The sequence below is a fragment of the Lutra lutra genome, chromosome 8, assembly GCF_902655055.1.
Source record: "Lutra lutra chromosome 8, mLutLut1.2, whole genome shotgun sequence".
Lineage (NCBI taxonomy): Eukaryota > Metazoa > Chordata > Mammalia > Carnivora > Mustelidae > Lutra > Lutra lutra.
In genome coordinates, this window is record NC_062285.1 from 119,430,273 (window position 1) to 119,444,576 (window position 14,304).

The window sequence follows — 14,304 nt, forward strand, 5'->3', positions numbered from 1 at the left end:
TGGCTTGGCAGGCAAAAGTTGAATAATTATGAAAACCATTGTGTTAGAAAAACAGAAGAAAAGTTTCAAAAGTGGTTAAAGTTAAAATTACAGAATTCAGACTAGCATTGAGGCCAAAAATTAATGGGAAAGATTTTTCTTTTTCAAATGCTAAAAAAGAAAAATATGACTACTTTGTATTCCTTCATCTTTCCCACATTCTAAACCTAAAATGAAACCATTAGGAAAATGATCATAAGATTATGTTAGGTGAAAAAAACCATGACACAGAATTGTAAGTACCAGTGTTTCTCAAATTTGGGTTCTTGATTCTTGAAGAGTCCATATGTTTTCTATGAAAGTGTATTAAAATTGTTGTTTCTTACTCTGCCCCAGTGACCCTGGTCTCCTTGCTGACCTCAGGGCTTTTGTACTTGCTGTTTCTTCTGCCTAAACTCTCCTCCCTCTTTATCTGTATACCTCTCTCTCTCTCTCTTTTTTAGTTTAGTTTAGTGGTTGTTTTTTTTTTTTTAACCTCAGATGACACCTTCCACAGGATTTCCCTTGATCACTTTTTTTTTTTAAAGATTTTTATTATTTATTTGACACAGAGAGAGAGATCACAAGCAGACAGAGCAGCAGGCCCAGAGAGAGTGGGAGAAGCAGACCCCCCGCCGAGCAGAGAGCCCATTGAGCCACTCAGGCACCCAATCAGGTTTGTTAAAAGTATCCCCCTCCTGGCCACTTATCACCTCCTCCCTGCTTTATTTCTCTATTGTATTAGACAACATGACACTAAATATTTTACTTATTTATTAGTTGTCCTCTTCCACAAGAATGTAGGCTCCTTGGAGCCTGGGTTTTTTTTTGTTTTTTTTTTGTTTTTTTCTGTTCTGTTCTCTTAATGTATTTACAGTACTGGCATACATTATGGTTATTCGATAAATATTTGTTGGGTAGATGAATGAATTTATAAGGAATTACTAATTAGTGAGAAAATGACAAAATTGGAAATACACAGAAAAAGAGACCTGAATGGCGAAGAAAGCATGAAAAATGACTAAAACTGTTAGTAATCAGAAAAATACAATTTAAAATGGCGAGGTCCCAGTCCATAATCATCAGATTGGCAAAAGTTGAGAGATTTGATAATGTTAACTGTAGAAGCCCCAAAATATTAAATGAGTTGAATTGCATCAGCATTAGTGAGGTAGAATAGTGCTTTGTCCCTTGTGTGTGTTATATAAAAATTTGTTAAACAGGGGCGCCTGGGTGGCTCAGTGGATTAAAGCCTCTGCCTTTGGCTCAGGTCATGATCCCAGGGTCCTGGGATTGAGCCCTACATCGGGCTCCCTGCTTGGCAGGGAGCCTGCTTCCTCCTCTCTCTCTGTCTGCCTCTCTGCCTACTTGCAATCTCTCTCTGTCAAATAAATAAATAAATAAAATCTTTAAAAAAAATTTTGTTAAACAAATACAAAGTATCAGTGAGGATATGAAGCAACAGGATGTCATACTTTGCTGGTAGAATGCAAATCTGTATAACCACTTTGGAGATCTATTTGGCAATATTGGTAAATTTGATAAAAAAGCATACTTGTCACCCAATAGTGGCTGGGGTATACCCTAGGAGAAGGATCAACAAACATTTTCTATAAAGGGATAGATAATAAATATGTTAGGATTTACAGGCTAAGAGACAAAGTTAAAGATACTATGCAGGTATTAATAAAACTACTTAAATTATAACTATAAACATTAGAGCAGGTATCTTGTGTAGTGTAGACAGTCAGCAAGCCAGATTTGATCTGAGGGCTAGTTTGCCAGCCCCTGCTCTAGTGAAACTCCTTAAATTCACCAAATGACATTTAAGAGAGCATTTATTGGGGCACCAGGATGGCTCAGTTGATTGTGCTCCCTGCTGGGTTGGGAGTCTGCTTGTCTCTCTCCCTCTGCTCCTCCCCCACCCTCCAGGGCTCACTTTCTCTCAAATAAATAAATAAAATCCTTAAAAAAATTATTTAAAAAAGAGAACATTCATTGTAGCATTACATATAACAGCGGGAAATTGGAAATTAATAATATCCTAAATGGCAAACAATGAGAGGATAAAAAGTGTCATATTCAAATAATAGAATGCTTAAATCTAAAAAAATACATATTCAGAGCAAAGAAAAGTTTTAAAGGGATAGGTAGGTTATCATGTACATGCAATTTTTTTTAGAGCTTTTTTTTTTTTAAGGTTTTATTTATTTGTTAGAAAGAGAGAGAGAGAGAGGGAGCGAGCATGAGCACAGGCAGACAGAGTGGTAGGCAGAGGCAGAGGGAGAAGCAGGCTCCCCGCTGAGCAAGGAGCCCGATGTGGGACTCGATCCCAGGATGCTGGGATCATGACCTGAGCCGAAGGCAGCCGCTTAACCAACTGAGCCACCCAGGCGTCCCATGTACATGCAATTTTAAAAACACTTTCTATTTATAGAAGTAACAAAATAGTAAAAACATGAAAGTTAATGATAAATACCAAAATTCTGGTTAGTGGCTTTTCTGTGGAGTAAGGAAGGCTAGTAAAGTTGGAGATTGGTACAGGTCGTTAAATGTATCTATAACACTTTAAAATTTAAAGAAAAATATGAAACAATTATGGCAAAACTTAAAGTTTGGTAATATTAACAGGTGTGTATATGGGTGTTCACAATAGATTTTTGGCATTTGTGATGTTTAATAAAAAAAAAATTTTGGTGAACATTTCACAATACATACAAATAAGGAATCTTTATGTTGTATACCTAAACTAATAAATTATATGTCAATTATACCCCACTAAAAAAGTTTTTTAAAAATTTATTATTAAGTTTCCTTTGGATCATTTGGGAAGCACTTTATAACCAAATGCATACACAAGATTTCATGCCCACATTTGTGTTTGTGTTATGGAACAAGGTGGTGCTGAATAGAACGACTTGCCTTTCTACAAGAAAAGAATAGAGGCGGGATGAACACAGAAATCATGTATTCACACCAATATCACAGCATGCTCATCAAGCAAAGAAACAGATAAACATCATAAGAAAACGGAGTCAGAGGAAATAGTATATAGTCGTGGTAGATTTAAAGAACCATATTTGTATAGAAAAGAGTGTTTTGGCTTCAGTAAAAATCACTTTTCATATTCAATTAATGGTGTTAATTTAAATTTTATTAGTTTTGTTATTTGGCTTATAATTAGTTTGTAAAATTATTTTTGTTTTCTAGTTGCAAAAAAAGATAAAACATAAGGAGTTTACCCTTAGCTTTGTGTATATTAAGTTATGCTAGGTCTATAATAATATTTTTCCTTTAAACGAATTTCTCCATTTCCAAACCTGATATATTCAATTAGTTCTCACCCATGTAAAACAGTATGTTTTAGAGAGGGAAACAAACCAAAAATCTAATGGTTTGGGTAATGAGATTTGATATTTTCTTACTGTGGTGTTTTGCATTTTCCAGATTTTCTACACTAATTAGAAATGTTACTCTAATAATCAGAAAATAATCAAAATCTTGTTAAAATACTCTTTGGCTCTCTCTAATGGTTTTATGCTTGTCGGCAGGGGTGTCACTATTTTATTAACCTCAGAACTAAGGAGTTCCCTTGCTAGGATCCAAGGGTTATTTTCTAATTTGTCATGAATCGCTGTTACTAGAGACTAGACCTGGAAATATGATAACTGGTTATAGCCATTGTCTCACCTGAGTGTCGAAGTGCAGAAAATCCTTGCTCATCCTCCCATTCCCAGGTTGGTTCGCTTTTATTGTGCATGGGATGGAAGTGAGGAATTTCATGATACCAGTCTATGTCTGTGCTGCTAATAAAACAGAAAATGATGAAGTTAAGGACTTTCTTAGAACTTGAATGAAATGAACATATATATGGAGACTTAAACCTTCCCATCCTTTTAGTTTTCAGAAATAGTGTTTTAAGGGCCTATTATTAAGAATAATTTATTCTGCAAAATGAACCAGACCATTTCTAGAATCTTGCAAGAACAAATTACTCTGCAATTTGACAAAGACTCTTAAAAAAATACTGTGCAAATACATTTTTGCTCCACTGACAGCATGTAAGATTTTCCAGATCACTATCAGATTGTCAGAAGAATCTGAATGACACACGGACAGAGCAAGAGCCATGAGCATTCACCTGCTGATGCAGTCTCCTGTGAGTGGGTCACAGCTCCCTGCGCAGTCACAGGGCCTACAGCCGTAGTCTCCGAAGCCCCAGTACCCCACCATACACCTGTCACAGTGTGGTCCTGCCACCCCAGGCTTGCAAGGGCAGTCACCATTGCTGGGGTCACAGAAGGTTACTGAGCTGAAAGGAAGGACTGCTGATCCAACTGGATGACAGGAACACACTACAACAGAGAAGACACACAAGGATCAGTGAGTAACTGGTTATCTGTGACCTGGTTTCCCTTCACCACCTAGCATACCTCTGAGGCTCCCCTGTTAGTTGGTATATGCTCAGAGAATGAAAACTAATTAAATTACAGATGAGAAGATAAAATCAGGAAAGCACATTTGCTGCAAAATGAACTACATTGTTGGGGCACCTGGGTGGCTCAGAGGGTTAAGCCTCTGCCTTCAGCTCAAGTCATGGTCATGGGGTCCTGGGATCGAGCCCCACATTGGGCTCTCTGCTTGGTGGGGAGCCTGCTTACCCCTCTCTCTGCCTGCCTCTCTGCCTACTTGTGATCTCTGCCTGACAAATAAATAAATAAAATCTTAAAAAAAAAAAGAACTACATTGTTTATTCTAAATTAGAGGGCATTAAATATGAATGGATTTTGCTTGGGGTGTTGAGAATGAATGAGCAAAGAAGACAAAGAAGGAGTTAGCCAGAAAGGAAAATAAATCAAGAGAGTATGGTGTTCTGGAAGCTAAACAAAGTTTCAATATCAGGTAGGCCACATCAACTGTTTTAAATGCTGATATTCCCAAAAAGATGGGGATTGGGAATATATTTTTGCATTTGACAAAATGAAGAGCATTGGTGTCCTTAATAGGAAAAGTTTCACTCTACTGATGAGTGGTGAACCTACCTGAAGAGAACTCAGAAGATGGGAGTAGAGGAATTTGAGCATGAAAACAGACAGTTCTTTTGAGAAGCTTTTCTATAATGGCACAGAAAACTGAAGGGGGATATGAATGGAAGTGATGGTTTGAGTTTTTGTTTTGTTTAAGATGAGAGAAATTGCAACGGGTTTGATGTTGATGGGAATGATCCAAGAGAAAGGGAAAAATGGATCACCTGAAGAAAGCTGGGAGCATTGTTGCAGGGATATTTAAGCATATTGGAATAAGGCAGACAGACAGGATCTGGTGCAGAAGAGAAAGCGCTGGCCTTGGGTAGGAACATGATCAGTTCATAGTAACAGGATGCAGAGCAGAGCATGTGGACTCAGATGCAGGACAGTGGATAAATGCAGTAGTGGACGCTGGGGAATTTTTCTTCTGGTTCCTTGTATTTTCTGGATGAAATAGTAAGCAAAGTCGTCAGGCGAGAGAGATGAAGAGTGGCAGTGGGAGAGTGAACGAGAGACACAGAAAATGAAGTGTAATTTCCAGGCACATGAAGGCTACACTTGAGATCAGTAGTCATGAATTTAGAGTGGTGTAGCCGAGAGGGTTCAGGTTTGAGATGGGAGGAAGCTGGATTTAATTGGCACAGTGTTATGGGCTGACTCTTTGCTCTCCAGATTCATATGTTGAACCTACGCTCCACTTTGATGGTATCTGGAAGTGGGATCTTTGGGAGCTTTGGATGTGGTCTCAGGGGTGATAAGATTAGTGCCCTTCTATGGGGAAGAAAAGCGCAGTGCTCTCTTCTCTGTGAAGGACGTGAGGCTACGATGAGAAGCTGGCAGTCTACAACCCAGAAGAGAGCTCTCAACAGGACCCAACTGTCCTGAAGCGTATCTAGATCTCATGGAGATTTCATGAGGCTGACATGGTTTTAAATGAAATTACTTCAGCAAGATATGTAGTGCAATCTGATACCTACTAGGCCAATTCTTCCTGCTAAATCTTCTCAACTGATAATACTCGAGATCCCCACTTCCTTCTTTATCCCCTTGGAAACATTTTCTATTGATGTATTCCTTTGTCATTAAAATAACAGTGTGGCTTCAATCTGGCTTCAAATCTCTACTGACTGTGTGACTCTTGGCCAGATACCTCGCTTCTCAGTATCCCAGTTTCCTTGTCTTTAAAATGGAAATGAGAACCATATCTATCCTTATGCGGTTGCTATACAGGTAAGAGGAGATCATGCATGTAGTGTATGGCTACATTAGTGTGGTGTCTGACACATGGTTAATTAATAGTGAACTAACAACTTAATTCAATAAATAATTCTTGTAGAGATATCTATGCTTGTATAAGTAATGGTGCCAGCCCTTAAGGAATTCATGGTTTTGTTGGGGGAAACAGAGGAGTAAATAAAAACTTTCCAGACTAGGTACTCTAAAGGAGCCCTGTGCATTCTAAGGGAGCACAGAAAAAGGAGCACAGGCTGAGGGAATCACATGGGGATTCTTTTTATTTTATTTTATTTTATTTAAATTCAATTAATTAACATATAGTATATTATTAGTTAGGTAGAGGTCAGTGATTCATCAGTCTTATATAACACCCAGTGCTCATTACATCATGTGCCCTCCTTAATGCCCATCACCAGTTTCCCCATCTCACCACCTCCCTCCCTTCCAGCAACCCTGTTTGTTTCCTATAGTTAAGAGTCTCTCATGGTTTTGCTCCCTCTCTGATTTCATCTTGTTTTATTTTTCCCTCTCTTCCCCTATGATCCTCTGTTTTGTTTCTTAAATTCCACCTATCAGTGAGATCATATGACAATTGTCTTTCTCTGACTGACTTATTTTGCTTAGCATAATACCCTAGGGCATTATGTGCCATCCACATTGTTGCAAATGCCACGATTTCATTGCCAAGATTTCATTTTTGAAGGCTGAATAATATTCCAGTGTGTATGTGCGCGTGCGCGCGTGTGTATGCGCGTACATATTGCATCTTCTTTACCCATTCATCTGCTGATGGACATTTGGGCTCTTTCCATAGTTTGGCCATGGTGGACATTGCTGCTATAAACATTGGGATGCAGGTGCTCCTTCAGATCACTACATTTGTATGTTTGGGACAAATACCCAGCAGTGCAATTGCTGGGTCATAGGGTAGCTCTATTTTCAACTTTTTGAGGAAGCTCCATGCTGTTTCTCAGAGTGGCTGCACCAGCTTACATTCCCACCAGCAGTGTAGGAGGGTTCCCCTTTCTCTGCATCCTCGCCAGCATCTGTCATTTCCTGACTTGTTAATTTTAGCCATTCTAACTAGTGTGAGGTGGTATCTCATGGTGGTTTTGGTTTGTATTTCCCTGATGCTGTGTGATGTTGAGCATTTTTCATGTGTCTATTGGCCATTGTATGTCTTCTTTGAAGAAATGTCCGTTCATATCTTCTGCCCATTTCTTGGCTGGATTATTTGTCCCGAGGGGTGTTGCATTTGATAAGTTCTTTACAGATCTTGGATACTAGCCCTTTCTCTGAAAAAACTTTGCAAATATCTTCTCCCATTTTGTCAGTTGTCTTTTGGTTTTGTCGACTATTTCCTCTGCTGTGCAAAAGATTTTTATCTTAAGAAGTCCCAATAGTTCATTTTTGTCTTTGTTTCCCTTGCCTTTGGAGATGTGTCTAGCAAGAAGTTGCTGTGGCTGAGATTGAAGATGTTGCTGCCTGTGTTCTCCTTTAGGATTTTGATGGATTCCTGTCTCACATTTAGGTCTTTCATCCACTTTGAGTTTATTTTTCACATGGGGATTCTAAAGAAGGGCTTATTTAGATACCTGAGCTGATCCTAAAAGATGAGTAGGAGTTGGCAAGCTGAAAAGGAGGGGGAAGATAGGCAGTTGTGTATTCCAGTCTTTAGATATGCTCCCCATTGCACTTATTTTAAATAATTAAAACAAAATTTAATTGTGGTAAAAGACACACATACCACAAAATGTAGCTTCTTCACCACTTTTAACTGAATAGTTCATCATCACTGCATTTTATGTGTCTGCATTGTATGTGGAAGATCTTCCTGCTCCCTGAAAATGTGAAGCTCTTTCCTGCCCCAGTGCCCTTGTCATTCCTGTGTTTTCTTTCCCTTCTTGTCCATCTGAACCATGACATCCTTCTTTGTCCCACTCCCTCCAGACAGTTTAGCACTACTCCCCTCTATGCTGCCTCTGCTTTTAATGTATATTTCTATTTTGTGTGCATTATAGTCCATTATTATTATTTGTTTGTATGCCTGTTGCCCTTACTATGAGACTCTGGACTAACTGACAGGATCTTTATCTTATTATTTTTGTTTTCCAGTCCCCAGAACAGTATCTGGTGTATAGTAGATACCCATGTCATCATTTGTGAAACTGACCTGATGGACATTCCAGGGGATCATGTGTGAAAGGACATGGCTTCTTTGGGGAGTGTGAGAATTTTAGAACGTACATTGAGTGGAGACTGTTGAAGTTGATGAGGCAGGAAAAAAAAAGCATAGAGTTAGGGTTGGAGCCAAACTGTAGAAGGGCCGAACCCAAGAAGCTGAATTTTGTCCTGTGGGTATAAAAAGCCATAGGAAATAACACTTCAAAAAAAAAAAAGCAGAATTAGGACATGGTTACAACTTAATTTTGAAGATGCTTTTGTGGCATTGCATGAAACAGACTAGAGTAGGGAGAAACTGATGGCAGGGAAACAAAAGAAATCAGAGAAAACAAGGAACTGGACTAAGAGGGTAGATGCTGGAACAGGAGGAAAGGTTGAAAGGATAGGATTTGGAGGTCATCGGGATGAGGAGGAAGAAGGCCCTGTTAAGAGACAAACAGAAATTGAGGAAGATTTTCACATTTCTAGTTTATGAAAGTCAATGACTAATATTTCTCTTAAGTTAGCAAGGCATTGTTGCTTTGTTATTTGTTTTTAATTAATTAATTAATTAACTAGGAAATACTTTGGAGAGTTATATGTCACACAAAACATATCAAAGTGCTATGTGGAGACAAATGAAATCGCATAATCCAACACGAACATTTCATCATTTTGAGAAGACTAAATTAATAGTTACTGCAACATTCAGTTCTAAGTCAGCTTAGTTCTTGACAGCAGATAGGGGAGCCAGATGAAAGATGTCTTGGATTTCCCGCTATTGTAATATATAGTTTCCCATTGCCACCATTATCTTTTACCCTAACGGAAAATTCAAGCCTTTCTAGGATTTGACCTCTCTGTACTACCATATACTTTAAAACCTACACACATCTCAGGAATGGCCAGAGAAGAATGTGATTCTATCACATGTGCTGGTGGATTTCTGTCACTGTGACTTTTTACATAATTACACGATAAAAAATACCACTTGGAAACTATGCAGAACTAGCTCCAGGCAGACAGCACCGACACTTTTCATGACATACTTTTAAAACTGCACACCAAGGCTTGCCTTACATACCTCTCTCCTTAAGTTTGTGGAACAGTCAATATCTGACACACATAATCTGCATTTCTTATATTCTTCTTGCTTGGGGGGAAAAAAGGTCTGCCTAGATTCTGGTTCAGGTTCTGATTCTCCAACATATACTTCTTGCTGATTGTTGATTCTGAAGTGCAACCTAAGCACCTGGCTTTTTACATACTCATTACAGTGAATGCCAAAGTTGCAACCCAGTGGAATGACATAAATCATTGACATAACTTTGTCTTTTTGTTGCACGATAATAGTAAAGATCGAACTATTATCATATACTATCATTCTGAACTTAATTATTTTTTTATTATAATTTTTTGGTAAAGCTATGGTGCATTGTCTTTAAAAGCCAAAATGGTGCTTTGAGTGGCAGCCAGATATATTTCAAAGCTATGTGGCCTCCCTAGGTATTAAGTGATTCATTATTGGAATAATTATCACCCCTCCCAAGTCCCTGCCCAAAACCATGTGCCCATTGTAGTTCTCTCAACCAAATTAGCAGAATAAAATTATTTGAAAATGTCACTTTAAATTCCTAAATATTATCACAAGATCTCTTTAACAACACAAACAGCTAATTTTAAATAGTACATTGTGTACTGATGTGTCCTGTTATAAGAAACCCTGAAATAATACAAAATATTCAAAACAGGTGAGATGAAGGAAAGGAAATGGGTACTTTTACAAAAGATTTCACAACACATTCCCTTCAAGTAATAAATATATAATTGCTAAATATTTTCAAATTTTATTTACAGATACATGTTTTCAGCTATCTATTGTGTGAAACACTGTCCCTCTATGAGCATTTACAGAAAAGAGTTAAGATGTGGGGCTGTTCTGGAGTGTCTTCTACCAGGAAACATACCATTCATAAAATAATGGTTGAACACATCTTAACCTTGTTTATCTACATGGCTCTGAAATTAATAATTGTTTCAATCACAATACAGCTTGTTTGGAAATTGCCTGTAAGACAGGCAATAAAATAGAAAGACAGAAAATAGGAAGGGCACCAACCTAAAAGTCAGCCTAGGTGAGTTAAAATTCTGGTTATGAAGCTTGGTCTTTGTAAGAGTTTGTGAAATTAAATTCCTCATTTCAGTTTTCTTATTGATGGATTAAGTGTACTAATACCTATGCCATAGGGTTCCTATGGGAGGACTGAATAAGACATTGTATATAGTTAGCAATGTATCAGGAATTAGTAGCACCAAATGCTCAGAGAGTAACTGTTACTATTATCTGGCTGAACCATATTAGTTAAAACAATTCTTTTTTTATTAAGTAATCTCTATGCCCAACATGGGGGCTCAAACTCATGATCCTGAGATCAAGAGTTGCATACTCTACCGACCGAGCCAGCCAGACACTCCAACGTATTAGTTCTTAAAAGTCCACCATTCATTCATTCATTCATTCAGTCACATCTTTGCCAAGGAGTTTCTGAACTTTAGTGTTAACATGAACTACGCCAGAGGCTTAAGATATAAAGAAGAATGTGGAGTCATAACTAACTCTTCAGTGAATGAAGAGAGATATGAAATACATAATTACAGACAGTAAATGTTACAACCGAGATAGCCCGGGGTGCATGGGGGCACAGAGGAAAGAGGAATAACTGTCTTATTGCAGATATAAGTTGTTACTTATTTATTTATTTTTATTCTTTTTTTTTTTAATTTCTATCTTTTCATTTATTTTTTTTTAAACAATTTTAACAATTTGGTTTCCAAAATAGGCTGAAATTCTTCACTTTGCCCCTGGGAGGAATTTGGTGGCAAACAGCTTTCTTGACTACTTTGTCTTAGAGAATTAGGTTAATCTCCTGACTACATGTTCTTTTCTTTAGATCAAATACATTCCATCTGCTCTTACTCTCCTTTTGGGGATGAGAGTATACTGAAGACAAGTAGGGTATGATCTATGATCCTGTTGTTTATAGGGAGATATCCCACCACGTAATCTAGGACAAGAGTCACAGCTGTCAACCTACGTGAACATAGTAAGTATGTAAACAGGAATACAGAATGGTCAGAGACATAATGGGAGAGTTATGGCTTCCTTTATTCTGAGGGGGTTGTTAAAAGCTTTTGGTGGTGGAGTCAAAGGAAACCATTGCTGCCTTTTCTCTTTATTCCCACCTTCACCCAAACTCTGAGTCGTTTGCACACCTTTCATTCAGAGTGATCTGTGATGCGGAGCCTACTGTTGAAACACCCAGTTGAGTTCAGCATCTTATTCCTTTTAAAAATCACCAGGACTCCTTAGTATTACCTGATGGCTGTAGCTTTTGCTGTTTTGTTAGTGAAGGCAACACTGGGAGCAAAACACCCTGAAAGTATTTGCTCCTGATTTAGCTTTTCTAAAAACAGAATTCAAAGTTCAAGGCCCTTAGCTGGGAAAGCAGCAGCTTGTCAAGGGCTTTCACCGCTGCCCAGTGGCCCCTCCTTCAGCAGAGCTTCCCAGCCTCCCACCACTGTCTTCCCCTGAAAAGGCCAAGGCCCTACATGATTTCTGATGGGGGATTTTAAATATCAAAGCCATTTCAAGAGCTTCCCCCTGAGGTTCTTAGAATTGGAGTTAAAGGCAATGACTGAGATGCAGCTCTAAACAGAAAAGAGTATGATCTATTATTACTGTATCAAGTGTGAAGTTAAATGTTAGATAAAATAAAGTCTTCTGTCTTTTTTAGTACTATTTTCTCCTTTCCTTCTATCAATTATCTCTGCTAGTGGATGAACAACTATGGAAAAATAAAGAAAAAATTGTAAACAAAGGCAGTTGTCAAAGGCAATATGGTTTACCCCTTTACTCTCCTAGGGAACATTTTTATTCATCCTTTAAATATAATCACATCATGTTCAAAGATAGGGCCATAATATTCAAGATGAATGTTAATTTCAAATAAAATTATGCAAGAATAAATCTAATAAGAAAATAATCTAAATGAAGACTTGCCTTTCACTTACTGAAATACAATGTCTCTTGAGTTACTGTACATCCCATGCTGAAGGAGATCAGTGTATGCATAAGTCTAGTCATTTGTGCCCCTATTAAATGCTTTCAAAAATAAATGTATTTAAGTATATTTCCTATGTTTTCTATGAACTTTAAATGAGTAATGCAAATGAATACAAAAGTCATACCCTTTATTTTTGAACCTTTACTATGACCACCGCTCAGACCCTCCGTTTGATTTCTGTATTCTTCCGGTTTATAAATTGTAACTGAGCCAGTTCCTATTTATTCCTGGGTATATCTAAAAAATTTTAGATAGCTAAATAGCCAATTTCATATTCCTGGGTTGCTACTCCATTTAAAACTGAAGAAGAATTTGTACTTTTGAGTGTGCAAATTCTGTTACAGGAAAACTTCCAGGTATAATTTTAGATACTGTATTTAGCTCTGAGGAATTTGGTTGCATCAAACACCTTTATCTTTTTGTTGAAGAAAGGCTCCTATATTCCTCTTCCATGCAAGGCATCATTTACTCAGGCACCTAGTCAGGAACCTTGGTCATCCCCAACTCCTTCTTCATTTGGATAAAGAATCCCTATGACCTCATCTGTCTTCTTCTTTGAATTGATGTGGTTCATTCCTGCTATAATCTATCATGGTACCCTTTTCTTCACTGCAAGTATTTCAGTTTTGTTTTGTTTTTTTTAAAGATTTTGTTTTCAAGTAATCACTACACCCAATGTGGGACTCAAACTCACAACCCCAAACTCAAGAGTCACATGCTCCACTGACTGAGTCAGCTGCCCCTGCAGTTTTTAATTACGTATTTACATGGAAAAATTTATTTACAGTCTGTTTCCATGGAATTAGGGACTCTGTTTTGTTGTATATACAGTGAATACAATAGGCCTGCCACAAGGTAAATACTGCATAAATCTGTGGTGAGTTTTAAAAAATGAAAATAAAAATGGATGAATTATTATCACTTAATAAATATTTCTTAATGACTGATGGTCTTCTGGCCCCTGGTGTAATCTCTTTATGATTTTCACCTCCCTGCTGTCTCCATACTACACTGTGAAGGCCTAGAATGTAGAAACCACATCTACCTAGGACCATGCTGACCCGTTTTAGGGACTCTCTCAATCTTTGTTGAATGAATGTTCCTCTGAATGAGTGATAAGCATGAAATATGTGTTGATGAACCTTCTGAAAGGCTTGTATTCTTTCTTCTATAGCTTTTTAGTATTTTAGCACCATAGAATTACGATCACAAGACATTAGAAACAGAGCAAACAAACACACGCACAACAGAAACAACAACAGAAAACTGAAATGGTGAAATAGAATATGTTATCCTGAGTTTTCCCCATGCAAGACTGTTCCCTACATTTAATGCTTCACTCAGTTGAGTTTTATTATTTATTATTTGTGATAAAAGTTCTTTATTCTAACTCTGTAGGAGACATTCTCCACCCACAAATGCCTTTCACTGGCAGTGCAATTTTTTTTTCACATTAATCAATCTTTTTTCCTCACTTTCACCCAATTACATCTAATTATGGCTCTTTGTTCTAGGGAAGTAAATTATGTTTTGCCACTCCCTATGTCCCCTAACAACTTTCGACTGTGTGAAGAAAGTTGTTGTGTTCTTCCTGAGCAGTTTCCTAGTTAAGTTGAGACTATTCAGCCTCTTTCATATTTATTCATTAGTATCTCTCTTCTTGTTTTGTTGGCCTATGTGGAACCCTCCTCTGTTGTCTACATCTTTCTTATACTAAGATTCTTTAAGATAAATGC

General features: G+C 37.7%; 1 protein-coding gene across 3 annotated transcripts in view; it reads right to left on the reverse strand.

The window, feature by feature from the left end:
* NTN4 (netrin 4) overlaps positions 1 to 14,304 on the reverse strand; it is a 114,212-nt gene that overhangs the window by 15,087 nt on the left and 84,821 nt on the right. For 2 of the 3 annotated variants that reach the window (XM_047741952.1, XM_047741954.1), the window contains exons 6-7: positions 4,160 to 4,373; positions 3,709 to 3,824 (exon numbers count right to left, since the gene is read on the reverse strand). In XM_047741952.1, the coding sequence (XP_047597908.1) occupies positions 3,709 to 3,824; positions 4,160 to 4,373 (330 nt within the window). The remainder of the gene's footprint in view (positions 1 to 3,708; positions 3,825 to 4,159; positions 4,374 to 14,304) is intronic. The other variant, XM_047741953.1, reaches the window with a different exon arrangement.